Raw genomic sequence first — 27,951 nt, forward strand, 5'->3', positions numbered from 1 at the left:
CCATGTATGTATTTCCAGCCTATTCCCAGGAAACAGGCCAAGGTCTGTTCACAAGACAGGTAACGGCTAGTGGTTCTTCTATTTTGGACAGTTGATGTGGTGGCTGGCCTACTTAGGCTTAGCCAGAAATCATGAATGGTCACCTGTCTTTTTTTTTTCTGCTTTCTTTTCATTAGGACTTGAGGCCAGGAGATGTATCTGGCAAGCGGAACCTCTGGGAAAAGCAATCTGTGGATAAGGTCACTTCCCCCACTAAGGTAATATCCTAGGGGGAATCATGTTTCAGATATTAATTATTTTTCCCCATGAATCACTGAATATGATGTCCTGGGGTCAAATGAGAAATATTGCTAACTCACAAATCTAGGCTTGGATGACCATCAGTTTCTAAAAATCATGTGTGTCGTAGCCCAGAGAAAGGACAATTTACAAAGCCATTGGCACTGCTGGCTTGTCAGGCTTTCAACATAAATGTCTCAGTCATGGGATGGTTCCCAGTAAGACAGTTTCTAAATAGTTGTCATGGTTGTGGAACAGCTGGCCATCAGAGCCCTAAGGGATAAGCATGGTCTTTCTTTGCAGGCTACACAGTTACTTCAGGGGAAACAAATCTCTTGGGAGAAATTGTGTGCCTCCTCCATTGGTTCTATTTCTAGAACTCTCCTAGGAGACATTGCTCACAGCCTCAGACTTAAGGTGGCTATAGCAAAAATTTTAATTTTTAAATAGACAAAATATGCTATCCAGTGAAAACTAATGGCTAAGAATGCTTAGTCCTCTAGGAAGTGTGCGTATTTTCCAGAAACACCCTCTAGGTGGTGTTTAAAATACACTCAGAGAATAACCAGTACTGCTGGTTGTATAAGGAGATAATCCACTCCTAATTGTGGCATTTCCCCATTTCAAGAAACAGACTCAGCTGGTCCCTCAGTAGGAGAACATTCAGAAAAAGAACTCAGATCAGCAATAAGGTGAGAATAGTCTGCTTCCCAGTAATGCAGAGTCCTAGGAGAGAGATTTCTGAAGCGAACTCTGGGCTAATGAGAGCTCTGAAGGTAGCTAGAGGATCACTGAGATCCACTCTAAGGAGGGAGGGACTTCCCCTGTTCCTGGGTTCTGCACTCTCTTCAACCTGGTGCAGCTGCCTGAGTGTAGCACTCCACCTTCCCCATCAGTTATAAACTGCTCTTCTGAGCCAGTGAAATCCACTAGCCCAGCCTCTCTACTTACAGCGACTTCTAAATAATCCCATTATCCAAATGATTGCTAAATATGCTTTTAAAAAGTACCCAACAGCTACTGTTTGCTAGGTACCATTATTGCCTCGTGTGTTCCTCCAGTTACTATGAGCATTAAGTGGGAGGACTGTTAGCATTTTATGGCGGAAGAGAATGAGGCACCGAGGAATTAAGTAACTTTTGTAAAGGAACATATCTAACAAGTGGCCAAATGTGCACCCAGGGGCTACAAAGACGGTTCAGTGGTTAAGAGCATGTGCTGTTCCTGCAGATGTCCTAGGTTTGATTCCCAGCATCCACACAGCAGTTCACAACCCTCTGTAACAACAGCACCAGGACAGCACCAGGGGATCAACGCCCTCTTCTGGCCTCTGAGGGCACTAGGCATGCATATGGGACGTAGTTATACATGCAGTCAAAACATAAACATACAACAAAAAATTCATGTTCAAAAAATACCTACACTGATACTCAAGCAGTCTGCTCTGAGCCTACATTTCTTTTGTTGTTGTTATTGTTGTTTGGGGGGGTTTTTTGGTTTTGTTTTTGGAGACAGGATTTTTCTGTGTAACAGTCCTGGCTCTCCTGGAACTCATTTTGTAGACCAGGCTGGCCTCAAAGTCACAGAGATCTGCCTGCCTCCCAAGTATTAGATTAAAGGCATAATGACTACCATGCCTGGCTTCTGAACATTTTTAACCATGACCCTTGGGGTTTTTTAATGTACATAAAACAGAAAATGTAACGTTCTTAAAATCCCTTCATAATTTTCTATTGGCAGAGGAAAGGGGGGGAGGGTGAATATTTGTTTTAAACACAAAGAATGAACTTGTGGGCCTAAGACTCTGAAATCCTGGGAGCATGAATATATCTTCCACAGTAGTGGTCCAGGTGGTATGACAGCATCCTCTCTGAGCAGGGGATGTTGACTGTCCACCGTCACAGGTATCAGGGTCCCTGTGGTCATATTCAGGCTATGGGAAGTAGAGCAGAAGCACCCTGGAATTGTGGGACTAAGAGGACACCCCTCACATACAAGACAGCCTGAGTGTGCACCTGGGACTATTCAGCACAGTGAGGCAAAGCACACACCAGGCCTTCCTCCATAGTCTTCATCACTGACCTCTTACAGAGGCTATAATAAGACCACCAGACCTACTCGGGATAATGAGACAGCAGGTGAGGGGTCCCTGTTTCAAAACATCAGACTCCCTACTCACTATATGACTATTCCCTTGAAATGGAAGTACACTGTACTTTGAAAATACGATCTATCACACTTTAATATGTTACTACCTCAGAAGGGACTTTTAGCAGCTGGATGAGAGGGAGAAGAATGGATAAGAATAGACTAAGGGGGCTGGAGAGATGGCTCAGTGGTTAAGAGCACTGCCTGCTCTTCCAAAGGTCCTGAGTTCAATTCCCAGCAACCACATGGTGGCTCACAACCATCTGTAATGAGGTCTGGTGTCCTCTTCTGGCCTGCAGGCATACACACAGACAGAATATTGTATACATAATAAATAAATAAATATTAAAAAAAAGAATAGACTAGGTCTGATAAGTCTCGGGGATAAGAAAAAAAAGGTGACAAGGGTTATAAAGAAGAAAAGCAATCACATTAGCGTGTGTTGATGTGGCCTTGACTAAGCTAATCAGTCATGTAAAACACGAGAAATTCCCAGTCCGTATTGTAGAGCTTAAAAGCCATCTCGACTTTGAGTGCCGTGGAGCAAAGATGAAGGTCAAGGTAGGAAAGGAACATCCAGGAGAAAGAAAAAGAATCAGTACAAAGATGGAGCGAAAGGTCACATGTGACCACACGCCAGTGGTACCCTTCCCCTTCATGTTGTTTATATTTACTCCTATCATACCGTGAGTCTTTAGCTCAAGATCTGTCCTACTGAAACACTATGGGCTGCTGATTTAAAGCTCTCTTCTCTCAGCAGGTTTGAAACAATCGGAGAAAGAACCCAACTGCGAAACGTCTTGCTGGGTCAGCTCGGTTGTAGGGGGCTAACTGCTCTGTTTATATTTATGTCAATTTACTAGATTGGGTTCATTTTCCTTTTTAAAAAAAAAATTTCCAATATCCCAGTAAACCCATGTATATGCTCACTATATTTAATAATCACAACTAGAGATGTTCGTGGCCACAGTACTGCCTTTGCAGTAGAGCCTGTTGCTAAAGAAACCTGTGCTGTGAAATAGACTCGCTACTGTCTGCTGTCATCTGAGCAGTGACGTCAACCACATTGGAAGTCAACAAAAGGAATTCAAGATTAAGATTATCTGAGGAATGCATGCGGTATCAGGGGGGAGGGAGGGGAATGAACCGTAGGTTTTGTTTCAATACAGACATCATGTTTCTGCACTTTAGATTAAAGCATGGAAGAAATTATCTAAGTAGGCAATCGAAACTATCTGAAAGGAACCCATTTCAGATCTGATACAGGGCAATAATGATTGTCTTTTTTAAAAAAAAGATGTACTGTTGAGATATTGCTTTTTTATGTGCTGATTCATATACCTAAATTGGATGAGTATTTTAGCTGACTGGTACTGATTTTTTTTTCAGGTTGATTGCTTTGTGGATTTCTTTGGTAGCAATAGTAGCCTGAACCACATTTAGATAACACGACTATGTAATGTATGTGCATACATGTATACAGACACACGAATGGTAGACTGCTCTTTCATGTACTAGACTATTATATTCAGTAGTATGTCCTTGTAACTAACCAATATCACAGCTTTTGAAGATTAAAATCACAATATCCTATTAATATTTCATATTTGCCGGTAGAAACATGGAAGTTAGGTATAGTTATGTTTTCAATGCCCAGTGACTTATAAAAAAAGTATTGGAAAAAGGACTAGAAGTCAAAATTATTTGGAATTTCTTATAAGACATAGTATTTAGTTTATAATTGAGGGCAGTCTTGAAGTCCAGTGTGAATTTATTAAGTCTACCATCTGGACCAAGCTCAACGCCTACTTATTTGTAACAGTAAAATTCCCCAAAAAGTTGACCTACATGATATCTAAGGCGTCTTCTTCCTCTATCATGTAAAGCCAAGCATTTTGGTTACAGTATTGCACAAATTAGAACTCGTATCGACACCTAACAAAGACCAACTTGCCTCGTGTAGAAGCAGAAGCTAAAGTGAGCAAAGACATGGCAGTTCTATCTTTATGTGCTCAGACTTTTTAAATTAAGGTTGTCTGTCTTTTATTAGTCAGTTGGTACTGTCCTAAGTTGATAATATCTAACAATTTCAAAACTATATGTAAATTTTAATAGTTTTAATTTCCCCCTCGGGGTCTCTAGGAACTCCACCATTCAGACATCAGATCCTGTATTAGCTTATGTCTTCATTCTTCCCCGTAGATAATGAAAAGTACGCCTGCGTCTTACAAAATGTTCTTATATAGAACATTCTATGCATATAGTGTCATTGTACAAACTCATACCTCAGCTGACTTAACCAAAATTATCTTAGTCTCCATTCCTTCCGCACTGGGAGAGCCTCCAAAATAACTAATCCCACATATTTCCCTTCAAGGGGGAAGGGTTGGCTTGAGGGGTAACCACTGCCTGAAAAGTCTATTTTTCTCATGAATTAGTGAGAGTTAGTTGGATTCCCTAGCTTTTAGCAAACTTGGGCCAAAGGAAGGAAAGCCACTAAGACTACACACGTCATCTGCCCATGACAGAGTAGACACAAGTCTACGATAAGATGAACTAGAATGCACACGGTGCACCATTGAAATGACTTCCATCATTGGAGTAAAATGGATCCAAATTCAAGTTCAGGCCGAGGTGAGGAGACAAGGCCGTGTTAGAGTGCTGACCAAGGCCTTCTCCTGACAGCTCTTATCTAGGCTCTTTGGGTTTTATTGCTTTGAAGAAAGTTCCAAGTTGTGAAAAGAATGTCTTGATCCTAAGTTTTATTCCAATATTTGGATGACATGAGTTTTAGGGTAGAATTTTGTTCTGTTTGGATTGAATCTTTGAGAAAGCAAATTCCTCATTTACTTGTTCGGTTACAGCTCTCTGTTATCTTTAAGAGAGGAAAACTGCACGTTGACAAGCGTGTTCTGTGAATCTGCCATTGTTAAAAACGTTATGAACACTTGGTATTTTTCACTGATGATTGATCGCTGCAATAAAAATATATTGTAAAAATGCATCCACAATAAATGGAATTCTTCCAAATGCCCCTGCCTCATGCATTGTTCTGTGAGAAATGTGGCTGTAATATAAGGAGGGGGGAGGGGTGCTGGCACCTCACCTTGAGTGTTGTTTTCACTCTATACAGGAAAGAAGCATTTTGAGATGGGATCTCACTTAGCCCGGGCTGACCTGGAACTCATGATGCTTATGAGACCAAGAATGACCTTGAACTCCTGATGCTCCTTAGCATGCTAACAACTACTTGTTAGAATTAAAGTATTTAATTAAGTTCACAATTAAAGTATTTCTTACTACAGGGAATTTTCTAACCAAATGTTCAAAAGTGCCCTGAGGTAGACAACTGACGGCACATTTTAAAAAGTCTCCTTCAAAATAAAAGTAAAGGCTAGGTGTGGAGGTGGCACAGGCTTGCCATCTGGGGTACTCAGGAAGAGGCATGGGTTTTGGTCATCGTCTTGTTCCCAGCTTTCTAGCTTGTCAGCTCATCTGATCTCAGCTCCACAGATAATCTGACCACTTACTCTACTTCAGAATTAATACAGATGTTTTGCTGTGGCATGCTGTTTTAAGGAACAGTTAACATATTCTGTAAAATAAAACCTGCACACCATTTGATAGGGCTGGGCAGGCCCCTGACAGTCTGCCTCTCAGATGACTTTGATGCTGTGGTGGCCCTGCTGTTCTGCAGACCTTGCTTTGGGAGCCAGATCTTGCTCTCCCTCCCCACCATTCCACTCCCCCTCCCCCTTTCCCCCACCCACTCAGGTCTGTGTGAGAATGCATGCTTCAAACACGGCCAGTGAGGACAAAGGAGAGCACTTAACTAGTACCAACATTTAATGCTCATAACACTATTGGGTAGGTGGCATTCTATTTCTGTTTACAAGGAAACTGTGGCACGGGAAGGTTAAAGAACTTATTTCAGGCCACCCAACTGGGCACTGTAGTTTTTAGAGTCTACACCCAACCTGCTGTGCCAAAGGTTCTCCAAATAGAGGTTATAACCAGGTCACCTGCTAGACTTGTGGAAACAGACTAGTTTCCACCCCAGTTTCTGATTCTGTAGGTTTGAGGTGGATGCTGAGAATTTATATCCTAAAACAAAAAAATATCAGGTGACATTAATGCTCCTGGTTCCATGGGGATGCTTTGAAAGCCCCTATGTTATGCCAGAAGAGTGTAATGGCTAAAACTTGCCCCTCATGTTACATGAGTGACATACAGGTAATTGCTCAGAACTTGACATGCTCGTCACCCTTTTTTAAGCCTCTCAGTAATCTACTAATCTATTATCTCCATTTTGCAAGTAGATTAATTGAAGCATAAAGAACTTTTTTAATTTATTTATTTATTAAAGATTTCTGCCTCCTCCCCGTCACCGCCTCCCATTTCCCTCCCCCTCCCCCGATCAAGTCCCCCTCCCTCATCAGCTCAAAGAGCAATCAGGGTTCCCTGACCTGTGGGAAGTCCAAGGACCACCCACCTCCATCCAGGTCTAGTAAGGTGAGCATCCAAACTGCCTAGGCTCCCCCAAAGCCAGTACGTGCAGTAGGATCAAAAACCCATTGCCATTGTTCTTGAGTTCTCAGTAGTCCTCATTGTCCACTATGTTCAGCAAGTCCGGTTTTATCCCAGGCTTTTTCAGACCCAGGCCAGCTGGCCTTGGTGGGTTCCCGATAGAACATCCCCATTGTCTCAGTGTGTGGGTGCACCCCTCGCGGTCCTGAGTTCCTTGCTCGTGACAATGGTCAGTGAGCTGTCAAGTCACAAAGTACTTGCCCCCCAGTGATAGATTCCTAAGCCGACACTCTTAATTACTACACCCCACAGTCTGTCGCAGAGATGGTTATCTTCACGATGCCTTGAAGAGGACTCATTTTGTGTGTGGATGGGGAGAGGAGGGCTGAAGAAGCTGCTCTCCTCACAAAGTCCACAGACAAGTGTGTGAGACCAAGAATGTAGACAGTAACCTGGCCAGGTAAAGAGACCTTTGTCCTTTTGGCCCTGGGATGTCCTAATCCCAACACAAGAGGCAAGAATCTTGAAGGAAAAAGAACGTAATGAAGGTAATTTTATGGGATGAGCCTGGAGTTGAGTCTTGGTTAGTTGCTGAGTGGGACAGATCTCAAGATCTGAGCTTGGGAACACTTTGAGAGGTTTGGCCCTCGAGTGGGTCATCCTGAGGCCAAGACAGTGCAAGGAAGGTGCAGCCTCTGCAGCTCTGGCCACACTCTGGCCAGTTCCTGCCCTTCAACCCCCACCCCTGGTTCTTAGAATGGCTTCATTGACTAAACTGTGTGAAAAGACCCTAAGTCCCCATGATACCTAACTTCTATGATGTCATAAAGAATGAATGCGCTGGTCACTTTGTTTTCTTATCTAGATCTGTGTTTAATAAATTCTAAATGACAAATTATCCAAAATAAGTTATATTCCTAACCTAGCTTACATTTTTGCCACTTTACTACAATGAACTTTCCTCCGGATGTCGTGCCAGTGACTGTGCCTTTGTGGTCATACAGCCTTCGTCTCCTTTTCCTCTTTTCTTACTCTTCGTTTCTTGTTTTGAATATTGTGAGTCCTACTGCCGTATGAAAGTAGAAGGGAAGTTACGCAGGCTACATCTGCCTCCTGAAAAGGTAGACTGGCTCTGAGTCTGTCCGGTAGCTTTCAGTGGTGAGATCACAGAGACGGGAACAAAACTCAGCAAGTCTTTGAGTTTATCCCAGGCCTTATTTTCATTTTAACTTGAGGGCAGAGAATTTCATTTCTAGTATGTGCTACTGTCTGAAATCAATTTTTTAAAAAAACAACTTTTAAATTAAACATGTAAAACTGGATGATGGTTTTGTGGGGAAAGGACTTACCACCAAGCCCGATGACCCGAGTTCGATTCCCAGGGCCCACAGGGAAAAAAAGACTCTTGTGGGTTGTCCCTGGACCTCCACACATGCACTGTGCCATACACGCCTCCCCCCAAATGCAATAAAAATAATTTTTAAAAACTCATTTTTAAACATTTAAAGTGGATGCTTCAAAGGTATTTTAAATTTACCTGGAGGAGAGAAAATCCATATGACATCTCTTTAAAATGACACTAGCTCCAGCCAGCACTTCTTTCGTAGGCTTTGTCCTTGCTGCTTCTTCCACCTCAGCAAGGTCTTCTCTCACCATGCACGTGTGTATTCTCCAGTTCAGACACCGCCTGGGCAGAGGATTTCCCTGCTCTGCCAAGCTACCCACCCCCAACACTTGCAATGCTCCTTATTTCTCTTCGTAGTCATTTCCATTGGCATGGTTCTATTGCTTTCTCCGGTTTTTCCCATTAGCATGTAATCTCCATGGAAAACTGTTCCGCTCCCTGCAATACCCTTGTACTGCCAATAGTCCGTGATGTGAAACAGCCAGTAAAGATCAGATGCACAATGAATGAATCTGATTTTCAAAGTTCACTGAATTTCTAAGTAGTTTTATTATGCAATAACATCATTCTCCTCTATAAAGATTCATTGACACATGTTAATGTGCACACATAGATACACACATACACATACATGTGTGTATTTATATATATAGTTATATATTTAAATTATATATATAATTTAAGTCCTATCTTTACCTCTTCATACCTGGTTGGGTATGAGCTTCATCTTGTGAACCTGACAGCCTTTATCGATGACTAAAGTCCAACAATAATGACAACAACAACAAAAAATAGATTCCATATATAAAGACTGTCTTAGCCCATTTACTGTGTTTAATAGTACAATACCACTGGCTGGGTAAGTTTAAAGAAAAGAGGTCTAATTTGGCTATGGTTCTAGGTCAAGGGAACACATTTGGTAATGGTCTCGCTGGCAGAGACCAGAAATGGAGCGAGTCTCCTCTGGTCTCTCTTATAAAGCCACTAAGTCGTAATTAGGAGGGCTCCATCTTGATGGTCTCATTTCATCTTACGTAGCTCTGAATGGCCCCACATACAAACACTAGCAGGGTTAAGTTCTGTCCTTACAGTTCCACAATGGCATTTCAATTTCAGCCCCTGGACCTTTGAGCTCGACCCGTAGCCAAGATTCTCCGAGCATGCCACCTTTAGAGACATGCATGTGCATATGGTACGTAACCAAGCAGGGCTAATCATGGAGATTAATTTTCAAGTCATCATGATCTAAGGTAGACTTTATTTCCTCAGGTCAGTGAAAAAAAAAAAAAACACCAAGTCCCAGGATTTTGGATTGCTAACCCAAACAGATTTTCAGAAACTTAGCAAATCTAGAGCTGCTAACCATTCCATTTCCATGCTTAAACAAAACCACTTCTCCCTTTACGTTTCAAGCCTGCCATCCCTGTTTGTAAAACATCACAAGTCTCAAGTCATATAACGTGGCTCACAAGGGCACCAAGCACCTATTCATTTGTTGTTTTTATGGGTTGTTTTCCTTTTCTAACTTTCCTTGGAAAACTGTTCCAACTGTATTATACAACAGAGTTAAAGATGGCCAATAAATGGTATGGGATGTACACCAAAAAAGTTTCTAAATCTGTTATGGGGATATCTTACTGACTTAAATATGGTTTTAAAAAGAAAAAAAAAGATTTTTTTTATGTGTAAAATGTTGACTAGTAAAGGATTTCTAATCTAATGAAACCTTTTAAGAGTCTGCCCTTATATAACCATGACTCCTTCAAATCAAGTCGTTAAGTCTCATTTCCAGAATAAGGACAGAATTATGCAGAATGGAACTCAACTTTTTATTTTTTAATGTTTTTTCTAGATAGGGTTTCTCGGTAGCTTTGGAGCCTGTCCTGGAAATAGCTCACGTAGACCAGGCTGGCCTCGAACTCAGAGATGTGCTGGGATTAAAGGCATGCGCCGCCACCACCGCCCGGCGTAACTCAACCTTTTAACTCCTAGTACAATTAATGATTCTTTTTGTGGTTGAAGGAAGTTTAGTCCAGAAAATTAACCCCAAGGTCAAGCTGATAGAAATTAAAAGAGTATTAAGACACAAGTCTTCAACAGTTTGTTCTACTGCCTTCTCTGCGCAGGAAACTAGCAAACAATCCGCTGTCACTCAGAACAAATTGCTATCGCGCCTCCCCCAGTGCTAAAAAGTCCTTCCAACCTGCATAACTCAAAACCTGTCCAAACCTCCAGGTAGCGAATGATCACCCTGAAGCCAAACCCAGAGTTACCATCTTCGCTGGCTTCCCTCTCCCGCCCCAAACCGTACTTACTTCCGTGCGGGTCGCTAGGCAAATCCCCAGCGCTGTCCGAAGTCTCGCGGGAGTACAGCCGTTGCCCCGGCAACAAGCGGCCCGCTCTCCATGGAGGGCGTGGCTGCTGCCACTGAATTACGGTGGCGTCTCCTCTGGCTCGGTCGTCTCCGGCTGTCTAGGGGGCGTCCTGAAATACTCTCCCGGCAAGGGTGGAACGACCGAGGGAGCGAGGCTGGCGGCAGAGGCGCAGCTTAGGCAGGGGAACGCGAGCAATGCGCCCGGCGGCGCGGGGCGGCGCGGGGCCGGAGTGAGTGTGCGGAGGGCGGGTTCGGCGTGGCCCTGCGGTCCACCCCACCGAGAAGGCCTGGCGCGACCTCGCGCCTCCTCGTTCGCTGCCTTTGCAGGCACCCGGGGGCAGCAGGTTTCAAGCCCCCAGCGCTAGCCCGCTTCGGCCGGCCGTGCAGGAGACGGCCGCCGGGTGCCTGCAGGCGGGTTGTCCCTGTTTCGAGCTGTCATTCGGGGCTGGAGCGTCAGCCTCCGCCCTGACATGTCATCTAGAAACAGATTTCTTGGTGGTGGTGGTTGTTTATGTTGAAACTTTCGAGGCTTTCTGTGCTGTCAGCGCCCCCAAACACGCTCTTTTCTAAACAACTCAAACAAGGGTTGTGAAGTGTGGTCAGTTGCGTGCCGTCCACGCTCCTGAACTCTTGTAACATAAACCAGTAGTTGTGAAATTGGGAGATCCCTTTGCTAGCCTGCAAAGTGTAAAATCTTGACAAGGATTTTCGCTCATTCAGTTGCTTGGGAACAGGTTTGGCTGGAAGCAACAGTGTTCATCTCCCAACAGAACCTTTTGATAGAATCTTTGATAGAATGCTAATAATGTAATTAAGTTAACTATACAGTAAATGATCAGAATTAAAGAGAAACTCAAGTGTTAGACACTGAAGCTTTTGAGTCATTGAAAGTTAAAGAGGAAGGGAAAAAATTTAAACTATTGCTACATTATCTTGCCTGACTAATCATACTTTTTCTTGCTGCCTAATTTTAATGCCTGAAGATAATCCTGAATTTACTATAGTTCTGTAGTGTTTAATTATAAATATAACGTGTAAATGGCTTGGCTATGTACCGTGAAAATTTTTCAACTAAATTATTTACATGATTTGTCTATTTTTTAAAAAGACTTCTTCAGTTTTATTTTTCTTCATAAAACCTACTAACAGGTTATAAATTTAGCTGGCCCTCTCCATCTCCTCCCAGATTCACCTTCCTGGTCCCTGTCCACTCATCTTTGGTCTTTATTTTGATTGTTTTATTTAATTAAAATACAGTTACCTTATTTACTCCCCTTCCAACATTCTCAGAACCATCACCTCTCATTATTATCCTTATGTGTGTGTGTGTGTGTGCAAAGAATGCAGAAATGCCAACTGTATGAGTCTGCTGAATGTTGCTCGTATGCATAGATTTATAGGACTGACCATTTGGTGTTGTATAACCAGTTAGTGGGCTTGGGCTTGTCCTTATTGGAATACTGATAATTTCTTCAAATCTTTGAAATTGTAATTATTTCCTGTCTCCTTATGTAGATTTTAGAGTTCTGTCACTGTTAATTAAATACAGTTGGATGTGTTTGGAGTAGTCAGCTAATGTAGAACACCTAGGCTTACGAGAAAAGCTGTCCGATAGTTTCCTTAGAACTTCTACAGCCTCCCCACACACCAAGTGAAAGTTCAAGGCAGACACTGGGAGAGATGTCAGAAGACTCAGAGGAGGGAGACTATTCGGACAGAAGTATCAGCGATGATGATGAATCGGTATGTCTTTCTTCACATAATTTGAGAGAAAATGTATTGTAAAGCTTGTATTTCCAATTAAAACATGGTAGAATTAATGTGATCTAAAACTAAACTAAAGGATGATGTCATTGTCTTGAAGGTTAGAAAAAAGCTTGACTGAGAAACTTACTGTGTAATATATCCCATCTAAAAAAAAATATCTTGAAGAGACTATCAACCTGAAAGTGTGGAGGGGAACGGGAAGGATTGGAGGGAGTGATTTTTCTTGAGAAAATACTTGGATAAGATTATTCAGGATTTTATTACAATTTATGTATGTATTTTTAGGGATTTTATTTTTCCAATCCATATCTACTTAATTCCTTGTGCTGATCATGTTACAGCGTACTATGCCCCATACTAGAACCACTGGGGTTCCAGCCAGTGATCGCGTGCTTCACCACAGTACAGCAGTGTGGCTGGTAACAGAGAACAGGGAAGGGGGTGGAACTGAACTGAACATGCATGTCTGTTCCTGCAACCTTCTCTAAGCTGTTCCCTTTTAAAGTATAAATTAGACTGTGTTTAAAGTCCCAAAATCTTTCCAAAATGATAGACAGTTCTCTAAGTCCATACTTTTCTTTTTTTCTTGAGTTCTCATTCTCCAACTGTTTTCCCAAGTGTTCCAAGAATCTTAAACTTTATTCCTTCTCTGCAGTCATTATTATGGTCATAACCTGTGGAAGAGGAGGAATAAAGATGCAAATTTTAAGGTTCCAGCGGATTGGAATTGCTGCTTTGGAGTCAGAATATAAATCAAATAATCGTTGGAGTCTTTCATTTATTAAAGATTAAAGACAATCCCAAGTATTAAAGTTGATGTTAAACAAAACTCCAGGTTTTGATATTATTGGTCCTTAAGTTTTAAAACTCTTTTGTTTCAGGATGAGGTTGCATTTGTGAAATTTGTAAGCGATGATATTCATCGGTGTGCACTACTAGCAGGTTTGAGCCCATCTATTTGTACTTTCCTCCTTATATCGTGGAACCTTAAGTGGATAAGAGTAGGATAAGGAAACTGAAAAAGCAATGCAGATTTAGTACAACAGTGATTATTCTGGTGGGCAGGGAGGAAGAAATACATCCACTTTGGGGTTTAAACTTTCAGGACTGTTTTAAGTAGACCTGGTTAATATTAGAAAGTAATGAATGAAATTAAATGAAAGCCGTGATTATTTTGTGAAGAACTGTTTAACATAAGGAGTTACCTTTTCATTTTATTTAAAAATAGAAATTTTTTAAAGACATAAGATATAACAGGCATGATGTATTGGAAATGCATATTTACTTCAGTAATGTATAGTTGCATAAGTAGTTTTTAAAGTTAGGTTATCCATTTGCAAGTATTTAGATATGTGTGTATGGGCATCTTGATATATACTGAAGTTTTTAATGTAACGTTTACAGTTGTACTGTCAAATTCTAAAATATTTCCAGTAAATATTTACATATATAACACAGTCCAATACTGGTGTTAAAGCCAGTTTAACTTGTCTTTTACCACCATGCTGAAATCTTCACTTTAAGATAGCTACTCTTCTTAAGTTGGCATGTGTCGTTACGAGGGTTTCTGTTGTTGTGACAATATCACGAGCAAAAGCAGCTTGGGAAGAAAAGGATTTGTTTCAGCTTACTCTCAGATCACACTCCATTACTAAGGGAAGTCAGGGAGGAACCCGAGGAACTGAGTTGGAGGCAGTAACCAAAGCAGAAGCCACGGAGGAATGCTGCTTACGTGCTTGCTGAATTTGCTTTCTTATACCATCCAGAACCACTTGTCCAGTGATGGCAACTCCACCAGTGACCTGGGCCCTTTCACATCAGTCATTAATCCAGAAATTTGCTCCACAGACTTGCCTCCTTACCAGTGTTGTGGAGGCATTTTCTCAGGGTTCCATCTTCCCAAATGTGTCTAGGTTTGTGTTGACTTGACAAAAACCAACCAGCATAGTATGTATCTTTCTATATTTTTCTCTTTACAAGTGATGTATGTGTATATACATACATATATAGTATATGTGCATATATATAAAGTGTGTATAGGTATATATATACATATTATACCTATATACATATACCTATACTAGTGGAAGTTGTGTAGTGCTGTTCTGTGATGCTTCCCTGCCGCCTGTTTGGATTTTTGTTTATTTTGGTTTGGTGTTTTAGCTTTGCCGTTTAATAGAAAACAGGATATAACTCCTTGTTTTAACTGGTATATTGTTAGAGAAATTGAGAGTTATTTTACAGGCTTATTATCAATTATATTCCCTTTTATGAATTACCCATCCATGGTAATTTTTTGATTTTTGCTTATATTGCTTCCATCATTTAGAATTATTTTGATGAAGTTGAGTTTATCAGTATTCATTTATGGCTCTTTATTTTTATCTATTCAAATTACAAAGATCTTCTCTACCCCAAGATCATGAGTATACTCATCAGAAAAATTCTTAAGTACTTGTCTATGTTAATCTGAATTTTGATAATATAGTTTTTCACGTGAGTAGGTTTTATTTTTATTTCATAAATAGCTAGATTGTCACTTTGTAATCTGTGGCATTTATTGAAATTTATCGCTTTTTAATCACTGGTTTGAAATGTCACCTTTACTACATATTAGACATGTTAATTTCACCGTGTAATAAATCCCATCTTTCTATCCCTGGGCTCATGAGTCACTGTTAATGTTGTAAATCACAGCTTTAAATGGGATATTTTGGTAATACTGGAACAAGTATTTTTTCACTTTCTCTAATTGAGTCAACAGAAACAATCTGAATATCAAACAATAGGAAAATTATTTAAAAAAACACATCACATTGTGTTCAAAGTATATATTGTACTATGCTCATAAGGAATGCTTTTTTTTTTAAGGAATGCTTTTATAAGTAAAGAAACATAATTAGTAAAGAGCCACAAGTGAATTCTGATAGCCATATCAAAATAAATCTAAAGGATCAGTGTGGATATTTATCTTTGATACATATTAAATAAAGTCACAGTCATATGTTTAACATGATCCTATTTGGGTAAAGCCAATTAAATTGTAACTTTGACACATTTAAGGAGATGATTTGGGCAACAACAGTGCATAAATTGGGTACTTAAAACCTGAAAGGGTTTGGAAACACTGTCAAGCCACACATAAGGGGAAGACTTCAAAAGTTACTTTTAAGCAAAGCAAAGACTTGATTGTTTAAAGTGAAGCTGAATTGTGATCCTGGTGGAAAGTCCCTGGAGGTTAGTTCCCAGGTCCTAGAGTCATATGAAAGAAGGGAGATAAACTTAGAAGGAATTGCACATCAAACGGATGCCATGCAATTACACACTGACAGAAGAGGTCACTGCATTGCCTACTGAGGGTAGACCCATAATAACCATATGAACCACACTCCTACGGCTGGCTCACACAGTGAAAAATTTGTGACTAAGAGAACACTAGCACCCTTTAGGAATACAGTTCCAATAAGTGTGAAGTTATAGTTAGTGACTATATTTAACTCACTGGGCAAATAGTATGGTTAAGTCAAATACAGGGCTTTGAGAAATAGATCATTTGTTAAAAACATGAGGACCTGAGTTCAAGTCCTAGCAATGTCTGCACTTGCAGTCCCAGCAATGGAAAACTAGGGCTCACTGGAGAGTCAGTCCAGCCTAATTGGTGGGCCCTGGGCCAGGGAGAGACCCTGTCTCCGTGGTGGGGGACAGTGTTCTTAAGATGACACCAAAGCAAAGGTTGTCCTCTGGGCTCCACAGGTTCTTGCACTCACATGTAAAAGTCAAATTTAGATTATCTGCTAGAGAAGCTGCAAGAAACAGACATTATGTAAGTATTGGTAAGAAATCATATATAGGTTAACATTTTTAGCTATTATGAAAATCAATTGTCACAAAATTTCGTTTAGAATTTAGAATGTCATGGTTATTAGTTAAAATGATATCTATAAATATACATAAATTAAGTAGATTAAAAGGAAAAGAAGAACTATGTATAACATGTAGGAATTGGGGATTTCTTTGTGGTTATCATGTCTGTATTTTAATCTTTCTTCAACAGATTCTATTGGTGACCCATTCTTCCCTCGAACTACACAGATTTTATTGGAGTATCAGCTAGGAAGATGGGTACCACGCCTCCGTGAACCACGGGATTTATATGGTGTCTCTTCTTCTGGTCCACTGAGCCCAACACGGTGGCCATACCACTGTGAGGTCATTGATGAAAAAGTCCAGCATATTGGTATGTTTTTAGAGGTCTTGGGGGTTCAGAATTAGCAAACTTATTTTATCATCTTGATATTAATGAAGAAACTAATGATGTTAACAGCTGCATTCCAGAAGTATATCATAAGCTATGTGCATAAATAAAAATTTCCTATTTGCTATGCAGGTTTAAAAGTAGAATTAATTTTAAAATGTAGTCTATTTAATTAAAGCTTATCAAGAATATTTTACTATATTTTTACACAAAGTCACCCAAATCTGGTATGCATTTTATACTTATGGACATCACAGTTCAGACTATTCTCATTTCACTGTGCTTAAATAGAAGGATTTAAAATGTATGCCAGAACTGGGTACAGTGATACACAGCACACAGGAGGCTGAGGCAGAGGATTGCAAGTTCAAGACCACCCTGTGCTGTATATCCCCAGATCCTATTTCAAATAAACAAATGTCCCAGATCTATACCAGCTTTGAATAATTCCAAAAGATGTGATACCATAGTCAGCCATGCTGGGCTTCTGCCAGTGTCATAGTACTCTCTCATCCTGGCTCCCAGTCTCTTCTTCTCACTGTATCTTTGCTGATGCTTGTCTTGTTGCTGTTTCTTTTCCTCTTTGATTGTCTAACTCCTTAAGCCATTTTGTCTTTGCCTTTTTTCTTTTCCACTTTCTGTTTCTTTTCTTCAGTAGATAGGGATGAACTATAGAAGACTTGTCTAAAGTGTATTTTTTTTGATTCTTTATGTGTGCATTCCCAAATTCATTTTCTACTGTCCTAGAAAGAGCTCATAGACTTAATGTCCATAGTCAATGACAGTGAGATAAATGCAGTCAAAAAATCCTCATTGCCCTGCAACTTCCCACTGCTATTTTTCTGTTGTTGATTGTAAAGTCCACATGTGCTATTACCATGTAGAAATCTAATAAAATATTTGTGAATGGATAAAATTAAAAGCTGTCTGTACTTATTACAGTGCCTACTAAAGTTAAATGCCACTCAGGAGTTTGTTTGTTTTAGTTTTTTTTTTTTTTCAACACGGGGATTCTCTGTGTAGCCCTCGCTATCCTGGAACTCAATCTGTAGACCAAACTGGCCTCAAAGTCAGAACTCAGAGAGAGAGAGAGCCTGTAAGTAGAGTTTTTCTAGGTCTCGGCAGCCATCCCTCAAATAACCACACAGGAACTTACTATTAATTGTAAATGCTCAGCCAATAGCTTAGGCTTGTCTCCATCCTGCTCTTAGAACTTAAACTAACCCATCTCTCTTTCTCTATGTGCTGTCCCAAGGTTCATTTACCTCATCTGCGAAATTCCCATGTTGCTTCTTCTGCATCTGGCTTGCGACTTTCCAGGTGCAACCCTTCTTCCCAGCATTCTCTCTGCCCCAAAAATCCTGTCTAGCTGTAAACCAATCAACTTTTATTAACAATGAGATCAACACATTGTTGAAACATTGTGTGCAGAAGGATTATTCTACAGCATTTCCCCTCTTTTTGTTTAATTAAAAAGGAAGGTTTTAACCTTAATATAGTAAAACTATATATAACAAAAACAGGTATCAAGTAAGAATTACAATTAACAATATCCAGTTTATTTATATTTGGCAAAATTAGAGAAAATACTCTCATCTAAATGTTGTGAGTCTAAAGTTTTATAACTGATTTACCTTTTAACAAAACTAAAGAAAGCTATAAGTTTAACTGTTTAGTCTTTAACTCAATCAAAGACTCAAAAGCATGTGATGTTACCCAGTGATAGGTATATCTGGCTGTAAAATATTTTGAGATTATTAGTTGGTTTTGGATTAAAGTAGATTCAATAATCTGCCCTTTTTTCATATTATTCCTATATAATGTCCCCCTTTTTTCCTTAAAAAATAAATCTTTGAATTTAACTCTTACTTAGCTTTTATCTGACTATAACCAATAACAACTTGTAACCAGCCCTCCTTAAATGATAACAAACATCCATAATCCATCTTTCTGGAATGTAGGTGTTGTTTTCTCTAGACTGCTTCCTGGTGTCAGGGCCATTGGCATTCTTGGGGACCCTGAGAAAATTCAGGATAATGGTTAAGTGTTAGCTGGAGTAGTCTAAGGGGCTGGACCATCTCAGCCAGCAGCCTTAAAACTGTTCTGGACACAAAACTCTGAGGAGACTGCAACAGAGGCATTTTGAGATCTTGGATCCACCTGGGCCATTTGTTTTTTCATTGGTGTCTGGTCCCCTTACTCTCAAAATACATAAACTTTTAAAGGTAATATACATATCTGTATTAGTACAAGTATAAACTGTGCATTGTACACAAATTAGTCAAAGGTTTTTTTGTTTGTTTGTTTCATGTTTGAGTAGGTAAAATATGTGTTATGCATTTTGTAGGGGTTTTTATTAGGTTTATTCTTTATGTTTGTAGCCAGGATTTTTGAGGGGAGGGTGTCTTCCTGATCAGACCTGATACATATCAACCTAGAATAAATCGACAGCTTCTCATTTCCAATAGAAATAAAGCATAACCTCTTCCCCAAAGTAACATATCTTTTAACTTCCATTTTGAAGTCAACATTCTTAAAATATATGTGTTGGTTTAATTCATCAGCTTTCATAATCCAATGTGTAGATCCTTTATGAGCAATCAGAAAATCTAAGGACAATACAATAACATACAGAATCCAGATTCTCTGTGTATTTCCCATGTTGACATGGCTTATTATATATTTTTAACTTTTTATTGTACTTTACTCTGTTTAAGGACTTTTATTTTTGAACTATTTTTTATTTTTTTCTAAATACTTATTTATTTATTATGTATACAATATTCTGTCTGTGTGTATGCCTGCAGGCCAGAAGAGGGCACCAGACCCCATTACAGATGGTTGTGAGCCACCATGTGGTTGCTGGAAATTGAACTCAGGACCTTTGGAAGAGCAGGCAGTGCTCTTAACCTCTGAGCCATCTCTCCAGCCCTTGAACTATTTTTTAATCAATGACTGTATATACATTTTCTCTTCTCTCTCCCAAACCTATGTATATTTTTAAATACACTGTAACCCATTTAGAGTTTTTTCCATCTTGATATGTCTTTGCTGAGCATCTGTAGTGTTCTTTGATTGCATGAGGCAAATCTTAAACTACTGTGTTACTTGCCCCCTGGTGTATCTTAGCTTGATGCATGGCAGTAGTGCATGGCAGCTGGCAGCTGGCAGCTGACTCCTCCCAGAGGCAGCTGCCAGGAATGTGTCTCTGTACTATAGCTGGCATGAGAGACTTGAGACTAGAAAGCTGCATTTGGCTCCATTTTTGTGTGTTTAGAACCTTGGTCTCATTTATTTGTTTGGTTTGGTTTTTTGAGACAGGGTTTCTCTATAACTTTGGAGCCTGTCCTGGAACTTGCTCTGTAGTAGACAAGCTGACCTTGAACTCACAGAGATCCCTCTGCCTCTGCATCCCAGGTGCTAGGATTAAAGCCATGTGCCACCATCACCATCCATCTGTTTAGGACTTTAAGCTTTCTCAGGTTTTATGTGGATCTATATGGCCCGACAGTGGGTGCCATTTGAAGGTGGAGTTTTTCTTTGTCCTGGCAGCCACTCCCAAAAAACCTACTCAGAGACATTATTAATTATAAATGCTCAGCCAATAGCTTAGGCTTATCTCCATCCAGCTTTTAGAACTTAAATTAACCCATTTCTATTAATCTCTATGCTGCCCCAAAGCTCATTTACCTCTTCTACGAAACTCCCATGTTGCTGCTTCTACATATGGCTCAACACTCCTTAGACTCCACCTTTCTTCCTAGCATTCTCTTTGCCCTGAAAATCCTGCCTAGTTTTTGGCCAATCAGCTTTTTATTAACAATAAGAACAACACATTTTCACAGTGTACCGAAGGATTATTCCACAGCATCTGTTGTCCCTGCATCCCAAGTACTGGAATTAAAGGTATGCATCACCACAATCCAGCAAGGAGTTCTTAAAAGCTAAATTTTATTCTTACATTATCTTGTTTTAGATAGATAAGTATCATAGCAAGATAGGCGGTCAACAGATAGAGGACATAGAGAAGCAAAAAGGATAGTGGTTTTGCTTATAGAGAAGAAAGCCAAGTTTTTTCTTCTCCCAAACCTATTTATATTTTTAAACACATTGTAACAAATTTAGAGGTTTTTTTTTTCCATCTTGGCTTCCAAATTTTAGGTCTAGAAATACACTAAGAATTCATGCTTACTACTATAAGCACCATTTATTTACAGAGACCACTTTAGTGTCTATTTTCCATGGTTTAAGGTCTCTCCTGTTGACCACCACAACACACTAAATCTTAACTCTTCCTCAAGTCCTTCTTATGTCTTGCTTCTGTTTCATAATCTTTTTGTAGCTGTGTGAGTAAGAAGGGAATTGGAGCTGAGAAGGAACACCCTTCCTGCTTTTCCTGTGGCCTCTGTCTATGTTCTCTTCTGTGGGAGTGGTAAGAAACCCAAAAGAGAGAAGAAAGTAAATCCCCAGCACATCTCTGATTTCCAGCTTGCCCCTGCCCCATGCTGGTTCCGTTTAGTAAATCTCTCTCCCCCTAGCCGGACAACCCACTTTCCCATCCTTGGTGCATCCTGTTCTTACGATTATAGCACTTCATTTCCAACCTTCATTTAGCTCTTGGTGATTAGATTAACACCAGTGCCTCGGGATGGAAAAGAGTCTCTGCACCTGGTTACCTGGTACACTCCCAGTTTTGTGCTTTCGGGTTAGAGCAGTTCTGTTTCTGGCTTCTACTAATTCCAAATGTATTTTCATACCAAACTCCCGTTTTTTAAGAATAGTTCAATTCACTGGTGCCATTTTTCAGGCGTCTTACATGGCAAATAGACACTCCATGATGTAGGTCAGATGCAGCCGTTCTCTGCATTGGTTTCCCAAGGTCCCTGGAGTAATGATGGAAGCTTCACAGCTACTAGTGACACGCTTCGTGCATGGTAGACTCATACAGGGTGAGAGCTTTGTTTGGGGCTGTGCCATGTTCTTTGATTCGGCCTGTGTCCTGTAACATTTGCGGGTTGTGCAGGTTATCAAGCTGCCACATCTAGTGCATCCTTTCTGTAGGAAACATTGGGAATTTACTCCCAACTGTCTTTAACAGCTTTTCCTACTTGCTATCATTTCAGAAAGTCTTTTCCACAGTTTTGCACATTCCTTTGAGATTGCTTTTTTAAACAAGTTTAAGTACTTGACAGGACATATAAGACTAAACAGAGTTCCACTTGCAGATTGCTTTTATTCAAATGTAGAGGAATGGTGTAGCAAAACAAAGAGGCTTCTGGCTAATGCTGGAGCCCAGAAGGCAGGCATCCTCCGGGTACAAACTCTCCAGATTTTTAATTCTCTCTCTCTCTCTCTCTCTCTCTCTCTCTCTCTCTCTCTCTCTCTCTCTCGCCCGCTCGCTCTCGCTCTCTCTCGCTCTCTCTCTCTCTGACTCTCTCTCGCTCTCTGTCTCTCTGTTTCTCTCTCTCTCTCTCTCTCACACACACACACACACACACACACACACTTCTGATTAAAACAACATGTATACAGTGAATTGCTCTACCTCAGAAACTAAGGCAAATCAAAACAAAGTTTTGTGCCTCTTCTTTCATGTGGTTAAAACAGATTGTTTAAATGTACTGCCAAATGAAAGCCGTCAGTTTATAAACTTTTGGGGGTTACCAGAGCAGTCTAAAACCTTAAACAGCTCATCTACTAATCTCACTGTCCTTTTCTTAGCCAAGAGTCAAAGTTAGACATCCAGTGTGCCATGTAGGTAAGCTAGAACATTTCTCTAGCCCAGTTGTCTATTGTGAAAGTCTTTCCATATTAGCTCGTAAGGCCAATCTTTTTATAATAGTTATGATAGATTTTTGTAGATAAAGGCTGCTTGTCCGTTTCCCATCCACCCAGACCCTAAATAATCACACAGAGACTATGTTAATTACAATACTGCTTAGCCAATCACTTAGGCATATTGCCAACTAGCTCCTATTTCTTTAACTCATTTCCATTATTTTGTATTTTACTATAAGGCTCATGGCTTACCAACAAGGTTCCAGGGGGTGGCTCCAGCGGCCATCTTTTTCCTTAGGCAGCTACATGGCATCTCTCTGACTCTGCCTACTTTCTCCCAGCATTTTAGTTTGTCCCCTGTTGCCCCCCCCATCTCTAATCTGCCTTGCCACAGGCCCAAGTAGCCTCTTTATTCATTAACCGATAAAAGCATGTACAAGGTAATTATTGTCACTGTCACCCAGCTACAAACCTTGCAGCCTACAACAGAAACCTGCCTACAAGCTATCCTGGTGCAATCATGACACAGATGTTTATGGGAGTGACCAAGCACTTTTTTTTTATTGGATTTAAGGCCTACTCCTTGAAGTGGAACCTATACCTGAAAGTACTAAAGTGGCCAAGAACCTGAGACTACATAGGTCCTGGGTCTAGGGGAAAACCTACTATTTTGTAGTTCTATAGAGACATATAAATGTTCATATAATAAATAACTTCTAAAGACATACTTCTGTCGTCAGAGCCTCACTTTAAAAATCCATGCAGAGAATTAGTAAGACATTACTTCATAGAAGTTAAACAGACTGCCAGTAAACACTTAAAAAGATATTTGACATCCTAGCCATCAAGCAAATTGATGATACACTGAGGTACCATTTGGAGCCCACAAGACTACACAGTAAATGTTCAGAGGACAGAACAATAGACCGTTCCATGGGAAATGTATATGTGCATGTCCACATGGAATAACTCATTTTGCAGAGCTGTGGGAGCACTTGTCTTTTGGAAAAGTCGCTGTCATATCTGTAAAAACTTTGTGAGACCATGATTCTCCCTTCAAAATGTGATTTATTCCCAAAACACCTCAACAGTATAACTTCTTCTGCACAGGCAACAGAATGACCTTTCCATTTCCCCACACCATGAGGCCATAGAGCGATAGTATTCACTCTTTGTTCTAACAGTTAAATTTATGTAGAGTCAATCCCACAAAATTACTTGCTAAAGCCGGGCGGTGGTGGCGCACGCCTTTAATCCCAGCACTTGGGAGGCAGAGGCAAGCGGATCTCTGTGAGTTTGAGACCAGCCTGGTCTACATTTGAGCTAGTTCCAGGACAGGAACCAAAAGCAAAAGAAAACCCCTGCCTCAAAAAAAAAAAAAAAAAAAAAAAAAATACTTGCTAAAAGACAACATAGAAATTCAGTACCTATAGAAGACAGGCACTGAGCAGGAAGGTGACAGTCAGGTCTGGACAGGGTAAAGTCCAGGTTCAGGGACATTTAGTAGCTTTATCTAATGGTTGGAATGTCAGGTATTTCCCCTTGGATGCCGGCCCTTTCCTGGGTGGTATCACCTGTTCCAGAGCACTGCTTTGTCAGCTTCTACCTGCCCCTTTTTATGATCATAAAATGTGTGTGATATCATTGTTTTACCTATAGGATTCTTCAACCATGTCTATAAGAACTAAAACCCTCGTGGAGATTACCCCATATGCTTCTTCTTCCTCTTCTTGCTGTTTCTTCGTACAAAGGAATAAAGAACATGTAGCAGTAACATACGTGAATGATTTATTCCAATTAGCCAGTTTTCGCCTGCATAGCAAATCTTTCTATACCCTGAGAGGTTTAATGGGCTTAACCCCAAAATAAACCTCGATAATACCACTTTACAGGAACAAGGATGACTAGGACTATAAAGTCAGATCACAGGAAATGGTAAGGATGCAGAGAAACTGGAGGCATGATACGCTGGAGAGAACGTAAAGCTGTGCAGTCAGCATTTTCACTCCTAGATACACCCAGAAGAAACAAAAATGTGTCCAAACAAAAACTCACAAATGTCAATAACAGTGTTATTCATAATAGCCAAAATATGAACACAATCCAGATGTGCATCAAGAGATAAAGAGATAAACATGGTGACGCTATGCAATGAAATATCAATAGCCATAAAAAAGAATGAAGTATTAAACACATGCTGCAAGATGAATGAACCTTACAAACATGCTGGGAAGTCAGACAAAAGAGGATAAATGCCATGTGTTTATCAGATTGATAACTACCTTAATTGTCATCATAGAACATCATCTAGTATATGATGGAAGCAGATGCAGAGATCCACAGAAACACTGGGCTGAACTCCTGGAGTCCAGCCATAGAGAGGGTGGTGCGATATTATGAGCAAAGGGGCCAAGACCATCATAGAGAAACCCACAGAAACTGCTGACCTGAGTTATTGGGACTGACAACTGGAGAACCTGAATAAGACCGAACTAGGCCCTCTGAATGTGGGTGACAATTGTATGGCTGGGGCAGTCTGTGGGGTCACTAGCAGTGGAACCAGTATTTATCCCTTGTGCATGAACTGGCTCTTTGGAGCCCATTCCCTATGATACAGGGGGAGGGCCTTGGTCCTGCCTCAAAGTGATGTGTCAGACTTTGCTGATGCCCCATGGGAAGCCTTGCCCTCTCTGAGGAGTGAGGGGGTGGGATGGTGAGAAGATGGGAGAGCAGGAGGACATAAGTGAGAAAGAACTGGGATTGGTATGTAAAATAAGATTGTCTTAAAAATAAAATATGTGACTGTATTTGTGTGGAATGAGAATTTGTAGATATATAGAAACAAAATAACACAGATAGGGCAGACGAGATGACTCAATGTATAAAGGCACTTGCTGCCACACCCAAAACTTGAGTTCAGTCCCCAGAACCCATGTTGTGGAAGGTGAGAGCTGATTCCCACAAACTGTCCTCTGGCCTCATGCATGTAGGATATGTGTGCCCACATACACACAAAATAAGTAAACAATGTAACAAAAGTAATAATTTAAATGGTTGCCCTCTATGCAAAGGTTATATATTCTGTTCCCTTTCCCAGGTGTACGGGGTATTCTAGATTGTGTATCTTGTTCTATAGATAAAAGATAGATAGATGACTCTTAATGGAATTTTGTTAGAAGTTAGTGGAGGAAAAGCCCAGAAGCAGGTACTAACCTGTGTCCTATATCTTTCTTCCCTGAGAAGGAGCTTCACACATGATTTATGTTAAAAGCTTGCAGCACTCGGGAGGCAGAGGCAGGCGGATCTCTGTGAGTTCGAGACCAGCCTGGTCTACAGAGCTAGTTCCAGGATAGGCTCCAAAGCCACAGAGAAACCCTGTCTCGAAAAACCAAAAAAAAAAAAAAAAAAAAAAAAAAAAAAAAAAAAAAAAAAAAAAAGCTTGTAGCTGTACCCTTTTAACAGTCTGTGAGGTCGACAGCATCTTAGACAGGTACTCAGGTCTGTTTTTGTCTTTCAGATGCCCACCTGTCTTGCCCCGTATTTTGAAGTACCTAAATAGTCTGCAATTTCAATACTGTAGTAGATTCAATAAAATATTTTGGAATTAATCCAGTTTGGGTTTCTTTTTTATTATTATTATAAGGGTGAGGATAATATTCTGTCTTTATTCTACACATCTCTTAGGTGAAATTGAAAGTATGACTGTACTTTTCAGAAACATCAGTCATGTAAGAGTGAAAAACTATTCCAGATTGAAAGAGGCTAAATACATATTTTAACATCCAATGTGGTGGCACATACCTGTAATTGCAGCATCAGGAAGTGAGATAGGAAGATCCCTAAGTTCAAGGTCAGCCTGATGTTGACTGAGTTTTCTGTTCCTGCAGTTGTTAAGTCCCAAAGAAATCTCACAGAGGTCTACATTAGTTGTAAACTGATAGGCCTAGTAGCTCAGACTTCTTACTAATTCTTACAACTTAAGTCAGCCCATTATTCTTGTCTATGTTAGCCATGTGGCTCGGTACCTTATTCAGCAAGGCAGTCACATTTTGCTTCTTCTGTGTCTGGGTCATGACTACAGACTGAAACCTCCTTCTTCCCAGAATTCTAGTTGCCCTGCCTCTACTTCCTGCCTTGTTACTAGCCAATCAGCATTTTATTAAAAATAATACAAGTGACAGGATAAAAGACCATTGTCCCACAGCACTTCCCCCTCCCTTTAAAAAAAAAAAGAAGAACTCTGAATCTAATATCCTTTGTTTAGCTTTTCTCCTGACCATTATCCATAACAACTTGTAACCAACATTCTAAACAGAGGAAAATATGCATAGTCCATTTTTGGGAAATGGGGGCGTAGTTTTCCAGGTTGTTTCCTGCTAATTGGGGACACTGATAATCTGATGGGGACCTAAAGAAAATTTATAATTAAGATCAAGTCATAATTGGAGTATCCTGTGAGGCTTGATCATCTCAGGCAGCAATCTTGAATCTGTTCCGGATGTAGAACTCAGACATCTGGGCCATCCGTTCCTATTGGAGATTTCTCAGGGGGTCTTCCTTGATCAAACCTGATATTTTTTTAACCTGGAATGAGTTCGCAGCCTCTCATTTCTTTTCCAAAGTAACATACCTTTTGACTTCAATTTTGAAGTCAAGGTATTTTCAAAATACCAATCTTGGATTAAGTCACCAGCATTTATAAACAAGTATCTTTTAGCAGCTGTTGTTCCTTCCTCAGCATTCAAACAATTCAAAGAGAACATAATAACATACAGTATCCAGACTCTGTGTATTTTCCGTCTTTACATGGCTTTATTTTAACCTCTTTTATTTTTATTTTTAACTTTTGGCTTTTTGAGACAGGGCTTCTCTGTGTATCTTTAGCTGTCCTGGAACTCCCTCTGTAGACCAGGCTGTCCTTGAACTCACAGAGATCTGCCTGCCTCTGCCTCCCAAGGGCTGAGATTAAAGGTGTGTGCACCACACCCAACCACTCTCATTTTTATTTTAAGGACTTTATCCTTTTTTTCTTTTCTCTCCCAAGCCTACACATATTTTTAACACACTGTAAACTTTTTAGAGGTTTTCTTGTCTTTGAATCTCTCTTTACTGTATATCTTTTTCTGACCACACGAGTCTTTAATTTGCTAAGCAGTATGGCTAGAGTTAAAGCCATGGCTTTGATGGCTAGATCCACCCCATTTTTAGCTTTCTGAGAATCTAGCTTCAGTGTGGAGGTACTGGAAAGAGCCATGTTTATTGCCATAATTGTATGGTGTTTTAAGGTCCATGTACCACCAAGAAGCATGCTGTAGGGTATTCATAAACACCGTTTAAATGTTTTGTGGCAGAGCCTCTTAAAAGAGCTGCAATGTTTTGCAGCTAAAGCTGAGTCAGGAAGCCTCTCTTAAATGAGAG

The 27,951-nt window shown here is 40.2% G+C and overlaps 2 protein-coding genes across 6 annotated transcripts in view; both read left to right on the plus strand.

Annotated features, from left to right (window-relative positions):
- The window catches only part of Cald1 (caldesmon 1), a 192,806-nt gene extending 187,349 nt beyond the window's left edge, over positions 1 to 5,457 (plus strand). For 2 of the 5 annotated variants that reach the window (XM_026788564.1, XM_013353259.2), the window contains 2 exons: positions 177 to 257; positions 3,185 to 5,457. In XM_026788564.1, the coding sequence (XP_026644365.1) occupies positions 177 to 257; positions 3,185 to 3,193 (90 nt within the window). In that variant the 3' untranslated portion in view covers positions 3,194 to 5,457. Of the gene's footprint in view, positions 1 to 176; positions 258 to 3,184 lie in introns of those variants that run through there. The other 3 variants (XM_026788562.1, XM_026788563.1, XM_026788565.1) reach the window with 2 other exon arrangements.
- A 5,329-nt stretch (positions 5,458 to 10,786) lies between these two features.
- Positions 10,787 to 27,951, plus strand: part of Agbl3 (ATP/GTP binding protein like 3) — a 79,567-nt gene continuing 62,402 nt past the window's right edge. The window contains exons 1-5 of the mRNA XM_013353214.2: positions 10,787 to 10,963; positions 12,249 to 12,476; positions 13,382 to 13,442; positions 16,555 to 16,771; positions 21,098 to 21,105. Coding sequence (XP_013208668.2) covers positions 12,414 to 12,476; positions 13,382 to 13,442; positions 16,555 to 16,771; positions 21,098 to 21,105 — 349 coding nt within the window. The 5' untranslated portion in view covers positions 10,787 to 10,963; positions 12,249 to 12,413. The remainder of the gene's footprint in view (positions 10,964 to 12,248; positions 12,477 to 13,381; positions 13,443 to 16,554; positions 16,772 to 21,097; positions 21,106 to 27,951) is intronic.

Source organism: Microtus ochrogaster, unplaced genomic scaffold (genome assembly GCF_000317375.1).
Source record: "Microtus ochrogaster isolate Prairie Vole_2 unplaced genomic scaffold, MicOch1.0 UNK4, whole genome shotgun sequence".
NCBI classification, from domain to species: Eukaryota; Metazoa; Chordata; class Mammalia; order Rodentia; family Cricetidae; genus Microtus; species Microtus ochrogaster.